A 16,160-nucleotide genomic window follows, 5' to 3' on the forward strand; every position below is an offset into this window, starting at 1 on the left:
GGGAGACTTGATGAAGCAGAAATATCTGCACGTGCACGGTAGAGTTCCGTCACGGCTGTAGAAGGGTCAGGGGGCCTGCGTTACATCTCCGGCGCGTGGGGAAGGGGCTCGTCCCTAATCGGGCGCCATATATGTGGTAAATAAATAATTAATTACCGGTACTATTTTTCTATACATTAACTAAAACAGATAGCTCAATAAATAAGAGGCAGGATCCGAGGTATCTGAGTTGAACAGGCTTTAATTTGACACAAGGGAAGGGACAGGATCGGAACAGCCTGTGACAGAATGGAATGGAATGGCAGCTGCAACGTCTCATTAACAGTACATAGTATATATAGTAAAACATTACAATTGCATTGAATACAGTAGGCGTAACAAGTGACAAACGTAAGATAAGAACACATGGGCGTACAAAGAAGGCGTGCACAGGGCGTGCACGAAGACATGTGATGTAGACGTCACAGAAGTGTCATGAATGGGTGGATACATGGAGGGGGCTACCTGGGCAGCTGGAACCTTTAACCTACTGGTGCGCGCAAACGGACCATGACGTGTAACTAGGGAGAACTGGGGGCTCTGACTTCTGCACTAGAAGAGGAGACTAAAGTCTGGGATGTCAGGACGACATGTGCCTATAGCATATCTGATATCTCGTGTTTGGAGAACATGTTGATAGAATCTAAATGTCATCAGGGTAAAGGCTACTTGACACTAAGGCTGGTGCATGCATATATTCTTCATGTATTGCGTGTGCTATGAATCTTCTATGGATATTAATTCAGTAATTCTCTTGCATGGAGACAGGAAGACTAGACTATAGCTGATGATGTTTATGCGGTTCGTTAGCTTAGGAATGTGAAGCCGGGGAGCTGAACTGATAACTAGAGGCATAACATATTCTTGGCAGACAGGCAGGCCGGGCCGGGCACCGCGCTGCTTGGCAGAGAGTAAGTGAAGGGTCAGGGATGCGGGAGGGGCTGCATCGCTCCTCGGAGTGGGTTCAGGAGACTGGAGCTTGAATCTGGTGTTCAGGCCCTTTGAGGCCTAGAAAATGGGAACAATTCGATGAATTAACATGCACAATGTAAAACGTTGGCAACATAGGCCTAATACCTGTTGCTTTCACGAGAACGGGATAACTGGCATATTAACGTTGGACACAACTATAATTGCGTCTTTATTCGGGCAGGGGGGATATATGCATATTAATCATGCACATATAACATATAATGGGGAACACGTAGGGACACATGACAAGGCAAAATTCAATTTTCCTCAGCCTGGTTATCGGACAAACAACGTGAATACCTAGCGATGCCAATTACAATAGAAGAAGTGTTGGGCGTCATTCGTTCCTTGCCTAATGGCAAAGCACCCGGCCCAGACGGGTTTACCTGCGAATTTTATAAAACATACGCAGACACCTTTGCGCCACACCTAGTTGCCATGTATGGAAATGCATTTGATCAGACCGTACTTCCTCCATCACTACGGGAAGCGGTACTAATAACACTACTAAAACCCAACAAAGATCCTGACTGCTGTGACTCCTACCGGCCCCTATCGTTACTAAACGTAGACTCGAAAATACTGGCCAAATTATTGGCGGTCAGGCTACAGCCCCTGATGACTAATTTAATATTGCCTTACCAAGCAGGGTTCATACCCACAAGAGCAACTTCCCACAACACGAGAACATTGTTCGCGCTTTCCCACTACTTAACCTCTGACACTAAAGCGGTTGCAGTCATGCTGGATGCTGCCAAAGCATTCGACTCCATTGAATGGCCATTCCTGCTTACAATACTCCAGCGAATGGGTTTTCCACCACGGTTCATAACATGGGTACAACTCCTGTATACAGATCCTGTAGCCAGAGTCCGGGTAAACGGGTATATGTCAGACCCCTTCCGCATTGGCCGAGGTACGAGACAGGGTTGTCCCCTATCCCCATTGTTATTCGCGCTCGCGCTGGAACCACTAGCGTGCATCATCAGACAATCATATAATCACTCAGCTCTACATTTCCCAAGCCGACCGCTGCATATTTCTATGTATACAGATGACATGCTGTTATACATCAGAGACCCAGAACAAAACATGAACCCGATCCTACGCGAATATATCAAATTTGGCAGACACTCTGGTTTGCAGATTAATTGGGACAAATCTGTTATAATCCCTCTAACAGACACCATGACACGACACACCATAGACTTCCCACTAGATTGGCAAACGGATCTGGTCCGATATTTAGGGATTTGGTACAGCAGAGACCCTGAAGAAGTTATCCGCACGAACTATGGTAGGGTTTGGAGAAATTGAATGGCCAGGTTGACCGGTGGATACAGCTACCACTATCACTAGCCGACCGTATTGCCATAGTCAAAATGAATGTCCTCCCCAAGCTCCTATACCTGTTCAACAACATACCAATCACACCCCCGAAGACGGTGTTCAAAAACATAACCTCGATGGTCCTAAAACTCATCTGGGCAGGCAGACAGGCACGAGTAGATCTACGTACTTTAACTTTGCCATATGAGAGGGGTGGCTTCTGTGTTCCTGACTTTTACTTGTACTATCTCTGTGCCCAGGCACAGTATATCACATACTGGTATTACACAGTTCCTTATCTAACGCACACAGCGGTGGAGGAAGGGGACGCCTTTCCGATACCACTCACCGCGGTAATCACGCACAAACGCCCACCGTTACACGCGGCGGATATTAACACAATCGACGCAACAGTGGCCGCCTGGAGCTCCATTGGCCGCCTAACGCACAAAACACCTCTCTACGCACCCGCGCTGCCGTTACACCATCACCCCCAGATTTCTGTCACTAATGAACAAGTAGGTATGGATCTTCTTAAACAGGCAGGTATTGACAAGTTTGGAGATCTTTATCAGGATGGCGTATTCAGAAATATAGATGAGTTATCTTATATCAGCAATCAAACAGCCATGTTCCGCTTCACGTATTATAGGCTGCAAAGAGCAATTCGCGATCTGTACCCGAATTACCCGGCTGAACCCCCCTGCTTAGACGCACTACAATCTGTCATCACCTCTTCCAATTCGACACACCTAGTCTCCCGGCTATACAAACAGATCCAAAGCGAGATCCCATTCACATAAAATAAAGCATGGGCGCGCTGGAATGAGTCCCTACCTGACCCACTAACTGAAAAAGAATGGTACACCTCATGTACACTGATCAGGCTCCTCACCTCAAATGGCAATTTACGCATTCTGCACCTGAAATACCTACATCAATCATACCACACCCCATCACGTCTACACAGGTTTGGGCTGCGGGAGGATGCCAAATGTAAAAGATGTGGGGAACAGGACGCAAACTTTATGCACCTGGCCTGGTCATGCCCGAACATACAAGACTATTGGGGGCAAGTGATTACAATTCTTCGGAAGATGGTGGGAATAGAGATTGACTGCACTATTAAACTGTGTTTATTGGGCCTGCTGCAAGGGATCAAAGCGGGGAAACGTAAATACTGTGCAATTTCCCTGTTGCTAGCTAAAAGGCAAATATCGCAATGTTGGGGCGGCACGAGAGTACCAACCACAAAACAGTGGCTAAAAGACCTAGCGCACTGTAAGACTCAATTGCTGACTTACGAAGAAGAGCTACCAGCAAGATCTAGACCAAAAGACTATTGGACTTATTTAACGAACTATTTGCAACATGTGGAAACCCCGGAATCTACATGAAACCGAATGTTATTACCACAACTTATATCAGGTTTAACATGGGACACGTGCGCACTGATTCAATATTACCAGATAAATTTAAAGATTATAGTGATGTCTAACTGATAACATGCATGTTGGGATGACGGATGCGGGAATGTACTGGTATTGTTGTATTACCATTCCTGATGGTTGTACTTACTTGTTTTGAAAATCAATAAACAGATTTTAAAAAAAAAGACAAAAAAAAAATTATCTTGTGTTGCTTTGTTTTCTTTTGTTTTGTTGTTTGAAAGGGAGGGAATGTGTTTATAATATGGGTTTTACAGCTTATCATTTACAGTATGGAATGTTACACTGTGGCAGTTAGAATGTTCATTGCTGAAGGTTTCTCTGCCATTAAACTTGGAAAGATGTATTAGTACTGTGTTATAATTACAACAGCTACCATAAGGGCAAGAAAGAGAACCACGAGTACAGTATTTTCGAAGTCTAGATACAATAGTAGTAAGTCCTGAACTAGTACTCTACAATCTACATCTAGATGACAATAATACACTAATCACACAGCACATGGAAATTAAAGCTTTCTGGGCAACGGCTTGCCTGGAATCCAGAATAACAAGAAAACAACAAGCCTATCTCCTTCTCCATGCATCCCTGTATGTGTTATCATTTTCATCTAAGTTGGGAGAAAATTAAGACAATTTTTAACTGAAAGACAGCTAGTAGTTGGGTAATTTTGTTTAATTGCAATGCCCATGTTATGATGTTACCTAAATTAAGAAATAATTGTGATCTTGTATCTTCATATTTATTCACTTACATGATTCTGTTCAAAACTCCTGCTTTTACACTTGAATAAAAAAAAGAAATAACATGAACGTGTACTCTCGATGTTTTTCTGTTTTTTAACAAAAGAGAAAACAAATATATACTCATCCTTGCTCCTGTTCTTGAGGCCTATAGTAAATGGTTGTTGAGTGGGAGTTTGAATAGTTATCAAATAATTTAACGAGCTGTGACTTCCTGCACATTGTTAATACACATGGGCAATACACATATATTACTTTTCCATCTTTGTTCCTTGTTGTAACATTTATTAACACAAATAACGTTAAAACATATTTTTACTATCACAAATAATGGATAATCATTGTGTCTTGCTTAACAGTTCTAGAAGTGGCAGCCGCCATAATCAGAAAGTGATGGAGGTGGCAGCGCATGGGGTGTGCGGGTGGGGTACCACGATCGTGGGCAGCTAGGTGGATTAAAAACAAACAAAAAAAATAAGACTTACCTGAAGCTGCCGGCCTCGTGCCTCAATTTGCTGCTTCCTGCTCACAAAACACTGGGACAGCATCTTAGACTCCCTGTGCAATCCCTGTACTGCTCTCAAGTACTGCTCTCAAGTTATTACCAATACCATAAGAGCAGAGCTGGGATTGGCCTGAGTGAGCTAGTTTGATGTTCGCTCAGGGACAAGGAGTCTGTGCTGTTTCTCCAATTCGGCTGTGTAATACAGCTGGGTTGGAGAAACTTAACTGCACATGTCTGTGTGGCCGGCCTAAGACGGCAAGCCAAACAGTCATGCGCACTTAGAAGTGTTCACACCACTCCTCCTCCCCCTCCCTTCTGATGGCCCGGCCATGCCCCCACCCCCCTACAGCGATGGCTCAGCCAGCAGCTAAAAAAATAAAACCATTATAAAATATTGTTTTATTTTTCAGATGCTGGCCCAGAGCCAATCAGGCTACTCTTCTCGACCATTGCGGAGGAGCCACCTCTGAGTTTTAGAAATGTGGAGATAGAATTCTGGACATGGAGCCTTGATGATCTGTACATGCCTTATGTGCATTGGAAAATAAAGTGACCTGGTTATAATTTTTAGGAAGAACTTCAAACATAATATACAGAATAACATTTATTCAAACTTTGAAACATGTCGTCTTTGTGATTGAAGATCTCAAATGTAATTCTGTGTCGGAAACCAGAGGCAAGGATTATGCCATTCTTTTTTGTTTTATTAAACACCACCCATCTTGAAGACATACAACAAAAAACTTAATTTCCCATAAAACCTAGGGAAAAGAATAAAAGTCCATCATCCAATCCGGAATCAGGATAACCTTCATATGTTCCTGTCCTCTATCTCACTAGTCCTCTTCCTTCACTGCTGCAGCCGTAAAGATAAGTATTGGTACCACTGTTCCCCGTTCCCAATTCAGTATCATACTGCCCTTATTTTACTGGTTGTTTTGACTATGTATGGATAGCGGCATGCTTTATCGTTCTTTTGCGGCCACTTGGATCAATAGGATAATTAGTGTTCGGCCTTTGCGAGCCACGAGGCAGGCGCAAAGTGGATATCTGGGTACTATAGGGCATGAGCCCCTCATGACTTCTGAAACCTGTGCTTCTGCCAGCCTCCGCGGATCGGTGCACGCTTCAGCTCTTCCCCTGACTGACAGTCAAGTGCCTCCGACCACATTTATAGGTGCAGGGTGTGCCCCATCCCGCTTGGAGTCATTATGCCGCCGGGATCCATATTTGAAGCGCTTTTACAACGGTAGCAGCTGCATACTGAAATGAACACTGTCTCAGGCAGTGTGTGATTAGTCCAATCTAAAACAAGGGTGTATAGTGTTCCGTGAGGCTTACAGCCTCCCATATTACATAACTATAACGTTTTCGCTACCTCTACCCTTCTGGGTTCCCCTGAGTTTATTGATTGCCCTCTGTAACTGCAAAAAAAAAGTGGGTTTGCTCACCATAAATAATGCAAGAATATGTGAACTTGTTTGCTGAGGAAGAGGAGATATCCTATTTCCCAGTTACTGGTGATTCCTGCAAGGTGAAGATGCCTCTATTGACAAGGCAGTCTAGGACGTGGTGGTGCCCTTGGAGAGGAAGATTTTAGCTATGGCACAAAATGCCTACAACCCCTCGCCCCGAGGGAAGACCTACCTGGGCCATCGGCCCCCTACCTCCATGGCTGCCCGCCGCAAACCTTGAGAACCCGCGCAAGCGCCCTCAGATTCTATGGTGGCCCTAGATACATTTTCTAGGCTAATATTGCCATCCTGGGCTGCATACTATCAACTGTGCCTGATGCATTAGGTGACCTGCAGACACCAGGGTCTGATTTGCTTCCCGTACCACCCCAGCCTTGTACGGATCCCACACGCGGTCCCATAGGGAATTGGACCACAACAGGTAATGGCACCTGACGACTAGCCCCTCCCCCCTACCTCCCCCCCTTTGGGACAGGCCTTACCACAATCCGGAATGCTTGGCCCTGAGGAACTGATGCACCCTCCTTTCCCCCAATGGAACCCTGCCAATAAGGAGGCCACGTATGTGTCAGGTAGGCTCTGCAAGCCCCTGGATAAGGAAATACTCAACCACCTGCAGGAGGAATGCCCCCAACCCTCGCTGGATGGCAAAGTAGGCTTAACACTGGAAATTGACCCCAGAATGGCCACCCTTCTGACCAAGTAAGTGGGGGACCAGAAGAAGGGGATTGACTGCACCTGGTGGTCATATCAGGATGAGCTACTGGACATGAGTGGGCCATTGACCAAAATTCTGGACATGGCGGAGGATGTAACTCACCAGTGGATCTCATCTCCCTGGATTTCCTTTCGGACTTGGCCCAGCGTGCAAATATCTCCGTAGGCAAAGCTAACTGCGCCCTCGCACACTAGGAAGCCTGGCACGGGCATCCGGTCTCCAGTTCTCAACCAGACCTGGTGATGAAGTCCGAAGCTAGTGGCACTGGTTGGGGGTTGCGTTGTTGGGAGTTCACTACTGGAGGCAGATGGTCTGCCATAGAACAATCCCAGCACATCAATTGCCTTGAAGTGATGGCGGGCTCTTCACAGTAAAATGCTGGACCAAGAATGCCCCATATGTTGTGTGCTCTTAAGAATAATCAATGTAGCAGCAGTCTGCTACATTATTCATCTGGGGGGCATAAGGTCCAGAGCCCTAGAGGATCAAGGCAAGAGTTTCTGGAAGTACTGCCTGAACCACCATATGTCGGTGGTGGTGTAACACTCCAGCTCACGGGCAACTAGGTCGCGGATTGGCAATCACGACACCTCCGGGATACGAGCAACTACTCCCGGCCATGTTTCAAGCACTCTCAGACTGGTAGGGAACCTGCACAATAGACCTCTTTGCGTGCCACCTGGACCATCAACTTCCCTGGTACTTCAGTTAGAGACCGGTCTCCAGCACGGTAGTGGCCAACTCCTTCATCTTAGATTGGTTGGTGGAGAAGGGTTATGCCTTTCTTAATTTTGCCATGTTAATGAGACTTGTTGGGCATACTAGCAGGCAGCTCGCGGATCTGCTGGTAGTGACCCTGATGTGGAAGTTGCGAGTTTGGTTTCCGGTTCTATTAGAAACTTCTTGTGATTTTTCAAACCATCTTCCCCTGGGTCAGAATCTCCTCTGGGATCCCTCTAGGAATTCCCCAGCAACTAACGATGAACGGAACCCTCAAACTTATGGCGTGGAGAATTACAGGTCTTGATGGCAAGTCCCAGGACTTTCGAAAAATGCTGCTGTTCTCCTCTCCTGAGCTTGGGTGGATGATAAGATCAAAGTCAGTGTGGTCTCAGTAATTGGGTTGGTGTCAGCAATGGGACTTTGAGTCTGTGGAGACAGAAGTTGTCCATATCTTGAATTTCTTAGCCTCGCTGGCGGCAGACTGAATGGCCTAAAGATCGGTCAGTGATTTCTTCGGGGCATGCCCATGTGGGGAGTTTTCCAGTGGGAGAACATCCTTTGGTCCAGAAGCTTCTCCAAGGCTACAGATTATCTCTTCCTCCAGAGCCAAGGTATTCAGTTCTTTTTTTTTATGTCAACACAGTAATGAATCTGTTCCTTTCCTGGCTTAGAAACAAATACCTTTATCAGAAGCAGTTGTCTGCAAAAGTGCCCACTCTTCTGGGTCTAGTATCATGCAGAAGGGTCTTGGATGTCTGGGCCCTGGACATTACGGGAAGAACATTTACCTTGTTTGGGGTCACATTCCATGTTTCTAGACATACAAAGTCTAATTCCCGGAGCTCTGCCATCATGGGGAGCTGAAATTACTCACTTCCCTTCATAAACTGTATAAGGCGGTCTATTTCCGACCACTGCCCTGTGGGTTCAATGGACCAGGCCAGAGGCGGGAACCAAAGTTCAGAGCACATTTTACCAGTGAGGCTATGGCGTCAAAGGCCTTCGCTCTCGGAGCCCGCTTGGAGGACATTATGAATGCAGCAGTCTGGTTTTCAGATTTGACCTTTGAAAGGTTCTATTTCAAACCAATGCCCTCCATGGCGGCTCTAGTGATAGATAAGCTTTAAACTGGTATAATCCTTGCCTCTGGGTCCTGGTATAGAATGAAACATTTCCTAGCATTCTTAATGGAAAGTTTCAATTCTGTTAAGCATACAGAGGCGAGTATTAATCTACCCAGCGCTCTGTGTTCATTGCCCACCCAGAGATATAGGATGTGATTCTTTGGATGTAAGTACTATGCTTTTCAATTCTGTTAAATATTTGTCATGAGGGGAAGTTCTAGTAGAACAGTTTGTCTTTTCCAGTGCCTTGTATTATTACTGGTTGTATTGTTTTTTTGGTTCAGCTATGAGAAACTCGGTGATTTAAGCTTAATCCATTGGGTTCTTGGAGGATCGGAGTTGGCCAAACAGGAGCAAAGTTTTCCATTGCTGGCTTTGGTCACAGGAAGAAAGATGACGAGTGAGAGAGGACAGAAGCATATGAAGGATATTCTGCTTCCTGATTGGATGATTGAATTTTCGTATTTTACCTAGGTGTTATGGGAAATGACTTTTTTGTTGTGAATCTTCAAGATGACTGCTGTTTACTAAAGCGAAGAAAGAATGGCTTAGTCCTTGCCTCCTTGTGCTTAATAGAATTAAAACGTTCTGTTACGAATGCCAGGACATTTTTCATTATCTTATTTAGCTGAGAAACTCTTATGTCTCCCAGTGGTTGCTGGCTAGTTTACTGTACAAATAGTGGCATTAGCCACACATGGAAAGTGTTTCTGTATTTTTCTGTTTATAAAGGTATTTTATTTTTATACCAGGCATAAATTCGGAAAATTGATTTGGATTGTATTTTGCCATTCCTGCAGGAGGCATGAGATATTCGTGGAAAAAAACTCAGTCATGGAAGAGCACTCGTCTAAAGTACCATCAGATCGGTGGTGAAAAGGATGTTGTGGCACAACGTATATTATCAGCAAGACTTCGTCGTATCAAAGAGCTTAAAAATGAACTCTATGAGCAGCAGCAGAAGCTCGAAGCCATAGACATGGAGAACAAGATTTTAAAAAGGCTTCAGCTAAGGCATATTAAAGCACTAGGAAAGTTTGAAAGTACCGAAAATGACTTGCATCAGCTTATAACACAACATAATAGTGAGGTACGGATACTAAGAGGACTACTGAAGAAGTCTCAGGAACAAGAGAGGAATGCATCAAGAAAGCTTAAGGAAGCAGATGCGGAGTTGTTAAGAACAAAGGACTGTTTGCAAAAGTTGCAGAAACTTTCTGAAGACAAGGGGCTAGAAGAACGGGGAGAGCTTAGTGTGAGATTATTAGATCTTTCTAGACAACTGGAGGCTGACGAGCACAGAATAAAGGTAAATGGGCTTTTCACTAGGAGTAACCTTGTAATCTCAGGGGAAGGTTGTTTTCCCCAAACAGGACTGTTAAAAAACTCAAGTAGGTTTAAAATAATCAGTACTAATGCCACATGGTCTGGGATTTTTTTTTTACATTCAAAGTCCTCATACCAAACCTTAATTCATCAAGTTCTATTGGCTGTTGTAGCTACACTTAGTCTGCTCCAGAGAGAAAGGGGTATGACATGGGTGTATAAAAACACATCAATTGTGTATTGTATAATTCTTGGGATTTTCTGGATATGATGTTATACGATTTTAGTTTCCTCCCATATCGCATATTATGGCACCTTAATCCTATCTTGTTTTAATTCTAACCATGGCCATATTACTTGTCATATTGTTGATTTTAAGAATCCTCTGTGCCTTTTCATTTTGCGCTAAATAACCATCATCTTTTTTGCTTGACATGTTATGGTATTCAAATTTCTTTTGCAAAGTGTTTTAAATAGCTTTTTGAGGTATAGAATGAAGAAGTAACAATGTTTATTCCTCTGTGGTAGTCAGTATCCGACACTACTCCCGCTCTAGCAACCACTTCAGAGCTGTCTCGAGCTCGAACAGTGTCCTCCCTCAGTAAACATTCTGAAATATACATCAACATTCACTGCAAATAAAAAGGGACTATCAGAATATAGTGTATACCCTTTGCTCACAACGCAAAGGAAGATAAGAGCAGAGTGAAACTACATGAAAAGGCAATTAAATCTACAGTTACAAAAAAGTCTCAAAATATGCCAGAGCATGTTAAGATAAGATCTCTGGTAAAATAAAGTCCCCATGTCATATCTGTAAACATCACTATCCTGTACCGCCCATTCCCCATTTGACATCATGAACACCCAGCTCTCCTTTTCTAGTCAGCCTCACCCATGTTCTCAACCACACTCCTGCTCACAATACATTCCTTCTCATTCAGCTCTGTTTCATCAGCCAGCATATAACTATTACCGACCACTTCCTATTGTGAATACAAAAAATAATTGTTGGAGAGTAAACTGTGGTTCAGGGTACCAAATTCCTTTACGAAAACATGCTGCATTTAAAAGGAAAAAGAATTACGTTATTTAAAGTAGGTCACAGATATGGTGTTCAGTGATCGCACTTCCTGTGCTAGTCACCAATCGGAATTGCAACCTACTGCATTAATATTCATGATGTTGGTCGAATTAGGACCCACTCGGAATCAAAACTTTACTAACCAACCTATTAGTACATAGGTTGGTTTGTAAAAATGCTTACTGGTTGCAAAAACACTAGTAGCAAATTGCCACTTGGCCAATTATTCTTTTTTACTTCACTGTGATGTTTAATGTCCATTTCTTCTGTGTCCTCATACACTTATCTCACTCTTCCACTACTTTACTAAATACTAATAGCGTGTTGAAGAATGGGAATTCTTGCAGCGCCTAAATCTCTTGAATGTTATTATTTCAATTTACACTTAGTGTGCATTGAACCACTTAATCAGTCATCTCACACTAATGACATTTCAACGTAAGTTTTTTCTTTTTCTCATTTTATTTTTTAAAAGTTTTATTAAATTTTGCGAGTCATAATCACAACCATCATTAAAAAAAAACCTCCCTCCCGATTAAACATACACAGTGCAGCGCTTCAGTGCTGTCGGACCCATGCCCGCCTTTTGAACGTTACACAGCCATTCAGCCAACAACCCAACATTGGGCAGGCGGCGTTCAATGCCCTCATCGGTGTCTTATCAGCCTAGTGGAACATGCCCCCCCTCCCAAGAAATCATCCTTCAATAACCCTGAAAAACAGGTAAGAAACCCCTCCCACCATCGTCCTCTCCTAGCAGTTATTCCCCACAGGTACTTCAGATTGCAATCAACATTTTTCTCAGCCCGCATCGTGAAGTGTTTCCTCCCCCCCACTGCTAGTAGATTCCTCTGCTTCCTCCCCCGCCTCCCTGCCTACCATATGCGTTTGGAACAGTCCCCAGAAGTTCTTCAGATGGCTCAGAGGAGGCAGCAACTCACTGTAATTTCAAGACTGTGTGCAGCAGTACAACATGTCTTGTGTCCAGCGTTTAACCGTGGGCGTTGGTCCTCTCATCCAACATAGGGCCACCACTCATTTAGCTATAAGCATGCCCATGTCTACTAGCCTACGCGCGGCCCTGGGCAACTTTCTGGAATAACCCAGAAGCGCTAGCGCGGGGTCTGGGGCCAACTCAACTTCCACTATCTTGCTCAGTTCCCTGAAGACCTCCTCCCAGTAAGTCTGTATTCTCGGGCACAGCCACGCCAGGTGTAGAAAATCAGCTGCTAATGCATGGCACCTTTCGCACTCTGCATCTTCCCGGAGGCCATATCTGTGCAGGCGTTCAGGGGTATAGTACACCCTATTAATGAATTTAAAGTGCACCAACCTATGTTTGCCATTTAGTGAAATCCGCCTGGTGCTCACGCAGCAGTAGCCCCACATGTCATCGTCTAGCGGAGTCTGCAAGTCTCTTTGCCATGCCAGTCTAGTGGCTGTGTATTGGTTTCCCCTGTGGGTCACTGCTATTTTATAGAGATTCGTCCCCAGTTTCCTTGAAGACTCGGCCTTAATTACATAGGTGAGTTCAGGGACCTCTGGCGGTTCCGCAAGGTCTTCCCCCAGCAATTCCAAAAGGGCCCTGCGTACCCTATGGTATTGGAAACGTTGTAGAAGTGAACCCGCCCCTCCTGTCTCACTGACTTGATCCCAGGTCTTCACCTTCTCGTCCCGGATTAGGTCCCCTGTCTGCTTAATGTTTAGCTGATGTAGAGCACTTATCACTCCCTTGTCTCTGCATGGGGCCAGCCACTGGGTTCATTCCACCGACATACTTGGTGAGTACAACAAGACCCCTCCCTGGTGCTGCAGGAGACTGTGCCAAGCGTGGTTGGTGGCTGCGATGGAGTCTATTATTCCAGTCCTTCGATCAACAGCCTTGAAAATAGTCGCCGGTAAAGAAGTGGGTCCGCGAACAGCTTCTCCATGCGAACATGCGGGATATGCACGTCTCCGTGCACCCAAGTATGCATGTGCGATGCCTGCGCCACCCTGTAGTAAAGCTCCGGGGCTCCCAGGCCCCCCCTTCTGTACAGCAACGTGAGGATCTTCCACCGCACCCTTGGTTGTTTGCCCGCCCACGTGAGTTTTATCATTATTTGGGTTAGTCTTTGGAAGAATACACGGGGTAGCACCATCGTGAAATTTGTGAACAAAAACAGCATCCTCGGGAGCACTACCATCTTTATGACGGAAATGCGACCCAGAAGAGAGAGCGGGAGCCTACACCAGGCTTTGACATCGTCCTCTAATTTACTAACGGCCACACCGTAATTCTCTCTGATCATTATCTCGGAATCGGTGTGCAGTCGTATACCCAGATACCTAATCGCGTCTGTGGTCCAATGCAGTGGAAACTCCATGTCAAATTCCTGCGTGACCGGGGTCAGGGGAAAGGCCAGGGACTTCGCCCAGTTCACCTTTAGACCGGAAAGCGCACCGAAATGTACCACTTCACGGAGCACCGCAGTTAAATTATTTTCCGGGTCACAGACGTATAACAAGGTATCATCCACGTACATGGATACCACTATCTTGTATGTAGGGAAGCCTATGCCCTCGCGTCCGTGGTATTCCCGCAGTGCGCAGGCTAATGGTTCGGCTACCAGGGTGTATAGCAGGGGGGATAGCGGGCATCCCTGGCGTGTCCCTCTGCCTATAGGAAAGGAATCTGTGACCAGGTTACCAAGACGTACCCTCGCCGTGGGACTGTTGTACAGGGTTAGGTTATTGTTATCTCTGTGCACTCCTGATTTAAAGAAAGTTTCAAAAGAAGCTTGAGGCGCGATCCTTGTCACACTGTGCCTAGCAGTGCCTTAAGTAATTCAGAGAATGTGTGATTTGAAAATCACTAAGGACACGCACATTTAACATGAAACCATGAGGTTTCTTCACATTTTCAACATAGTTTGGTTATCTTTTTCCAATAAAGCCAGTCATGTCATTATTGACATCATCATTTGTTTTTATTCATTATCAAATGATTTTTCTTGTCAACAGTGTTTGTAGAAGTTCATTCAAAACGTAAACATTTCATCGCATTACTTCATGCCCAATGCATTTCGGGTTATACAGGGTAACCCTTCGTCAGGGGCCTGGAAAATGAAAACATACAGGACCTTAGCGATCAGCAAACGAACCATAGACGGTTGAAATAACATAACCTCTTCATTACATTAATTAAGAGTACATTTTGTGCACCATACTCACACAAGACCATAGAAGTATTTGAAAGATCAATATTTTCTGACATACAAAAAATCAACTTTAACAACAACACCAAAAGCAACTTGTCAAAAACAGAATTAAGCACTATTATCAACTTATCCAAAGATCCAGATCTTACATTTCAGGGAGCTGATAAAGGTGGGGCTCTCATCATTATGGATACCACCTTTTACCAGAACAGTGTCAACCAACATGTGAATGATGCAAACACCTATATACCTTTGGATAGTGATCCAACTGAAGAATACCAAAGAACACTCATACAAATCTTAGAGCATGCGCTTGAAATGAAATGGATTGATGAGAAAACATTTAAATTTTTGGAAACCAAATACCCACGCAGACCAAAAGTATATATGCTACCAAAAATTCATAAAGACATTGAAAAACCACCCTTCAGACCCATCGTATCAGCCTGCGGGTCAATATCAGACAGTATTGGCAAATACATAGATTGTTACTTACAGCCGATTGTACAAAAGAGACAAACCTACATAAAAGACACGACAGCTTTTCTCAATATGCTTAGAACTATTCAACTTGACGTAAACACTGAATATTGGTTATGCACAGTTGACGTTGTATCACTATACACATCAATTCCTCACAATGAAGGCCTTGAAGCATTTGAATGGAACTTACTTCAAGATGAAGAATGCGAAGCCAATAAAGTTTTCCTTATTGAATTGATGCACTTCGCGCTATATCACAGCTACTTTGAATGGAATAACAAATATTATAACCAATGTAATGGCACTTCAATGGGCTTTGGGGGGGGCCCCCTCATACGCAAATTTGTTTATGTCAAAATTCGAACACGATGACCTTCTAAACAACAATAACTGGAAAGAACATCTAGTGATCTTCAAGAGATATATCGATGATCTCTTCTTGATTTGGAGAGGAGAAAAGGAACAACTACTCACCAAAATCACTGAACTCAATCAACTGAACCCTAGAATCAAATTCACCCACACCATGGACAAGGAAACAATTTCATTTCTAGATGTACAAATCACCATCATCAACCAACAGCTACAAACTCAAGTATACAAAAAGACCACAGATCGAAACTCCTGTTTACTTTTTCAAAGTTTTCATCCTGAAACCCTAAAGAAACATCTTCCGACATCCCAATTCATTCGACTAAAAAGAATCACCTCTGACATACGCCTTCTGGAACAAACCATTGAAGAACAACAACATCAATATCTCTCTCGTGGATATCCTAAAGAGATCCTTGAGCAATCACTCAGAAAAGTGGCTAAATACTCAAGAGAGAGCCCTTGACACCCGTAGTACAAACCAAGGAACAAAAAACAGTATGTGTCCTAAAATTTTCAACAACTGCCAAAAAAATCAAGAGAATTATCAACCATCATTGGTCGCTTGTCAAAGATGAACCAGACTTAAAAAATCTATATAGTGACCAATTAACTTTTG

General features: G+C 44.1%; 1 protein-coding gene across 9 annotated transcripts in view; it reads left to right on the plus strand.

Moving 5' to 3' along the window:
• Positions 1–16,160, plus strand: part of LCA5L (lebercilin LCA5 like) — a 976,100-nt gene that overhangs the window by 107,808 nt on the left and 852,132 nt on the right. For 8 of the 9 annotated variants that reach the window (XR_013599756.1, XR_013599757.1, XR_013599755.1 and 5 more), the window contains exon 3: positions 9,877–10,385. Coding sequence is in view for 6 of the 9 variants with exons in the window: in XM_078656827.1 (XP_078512953.1) it covers positions 9,877–10,385 (509 nt within the window). In the remaining 3 variants the exon portion in view is untranslated. Of the gene's footprint in view, positions 1–9,828; positions 10,386–16,160 lie in introns of all 9 variants that reach the window. The other variant, XM_078656825.1, reaches the window with a different exon arrangement.

This window comes from Lissotriton helveticus, chromosome 8 (assembly GCF_964261635.1).
Source record: "Lissotriton helveticus chromosome 8, aLisHel1.1, whole genome shotgun sequence".
Classification (NCBI taxonomy): Eukaryota; Metazoa; Chordata; class Amphibia; order Caudata; family Salamandridae; genus Lissotriton; species Lissotriton helveticus.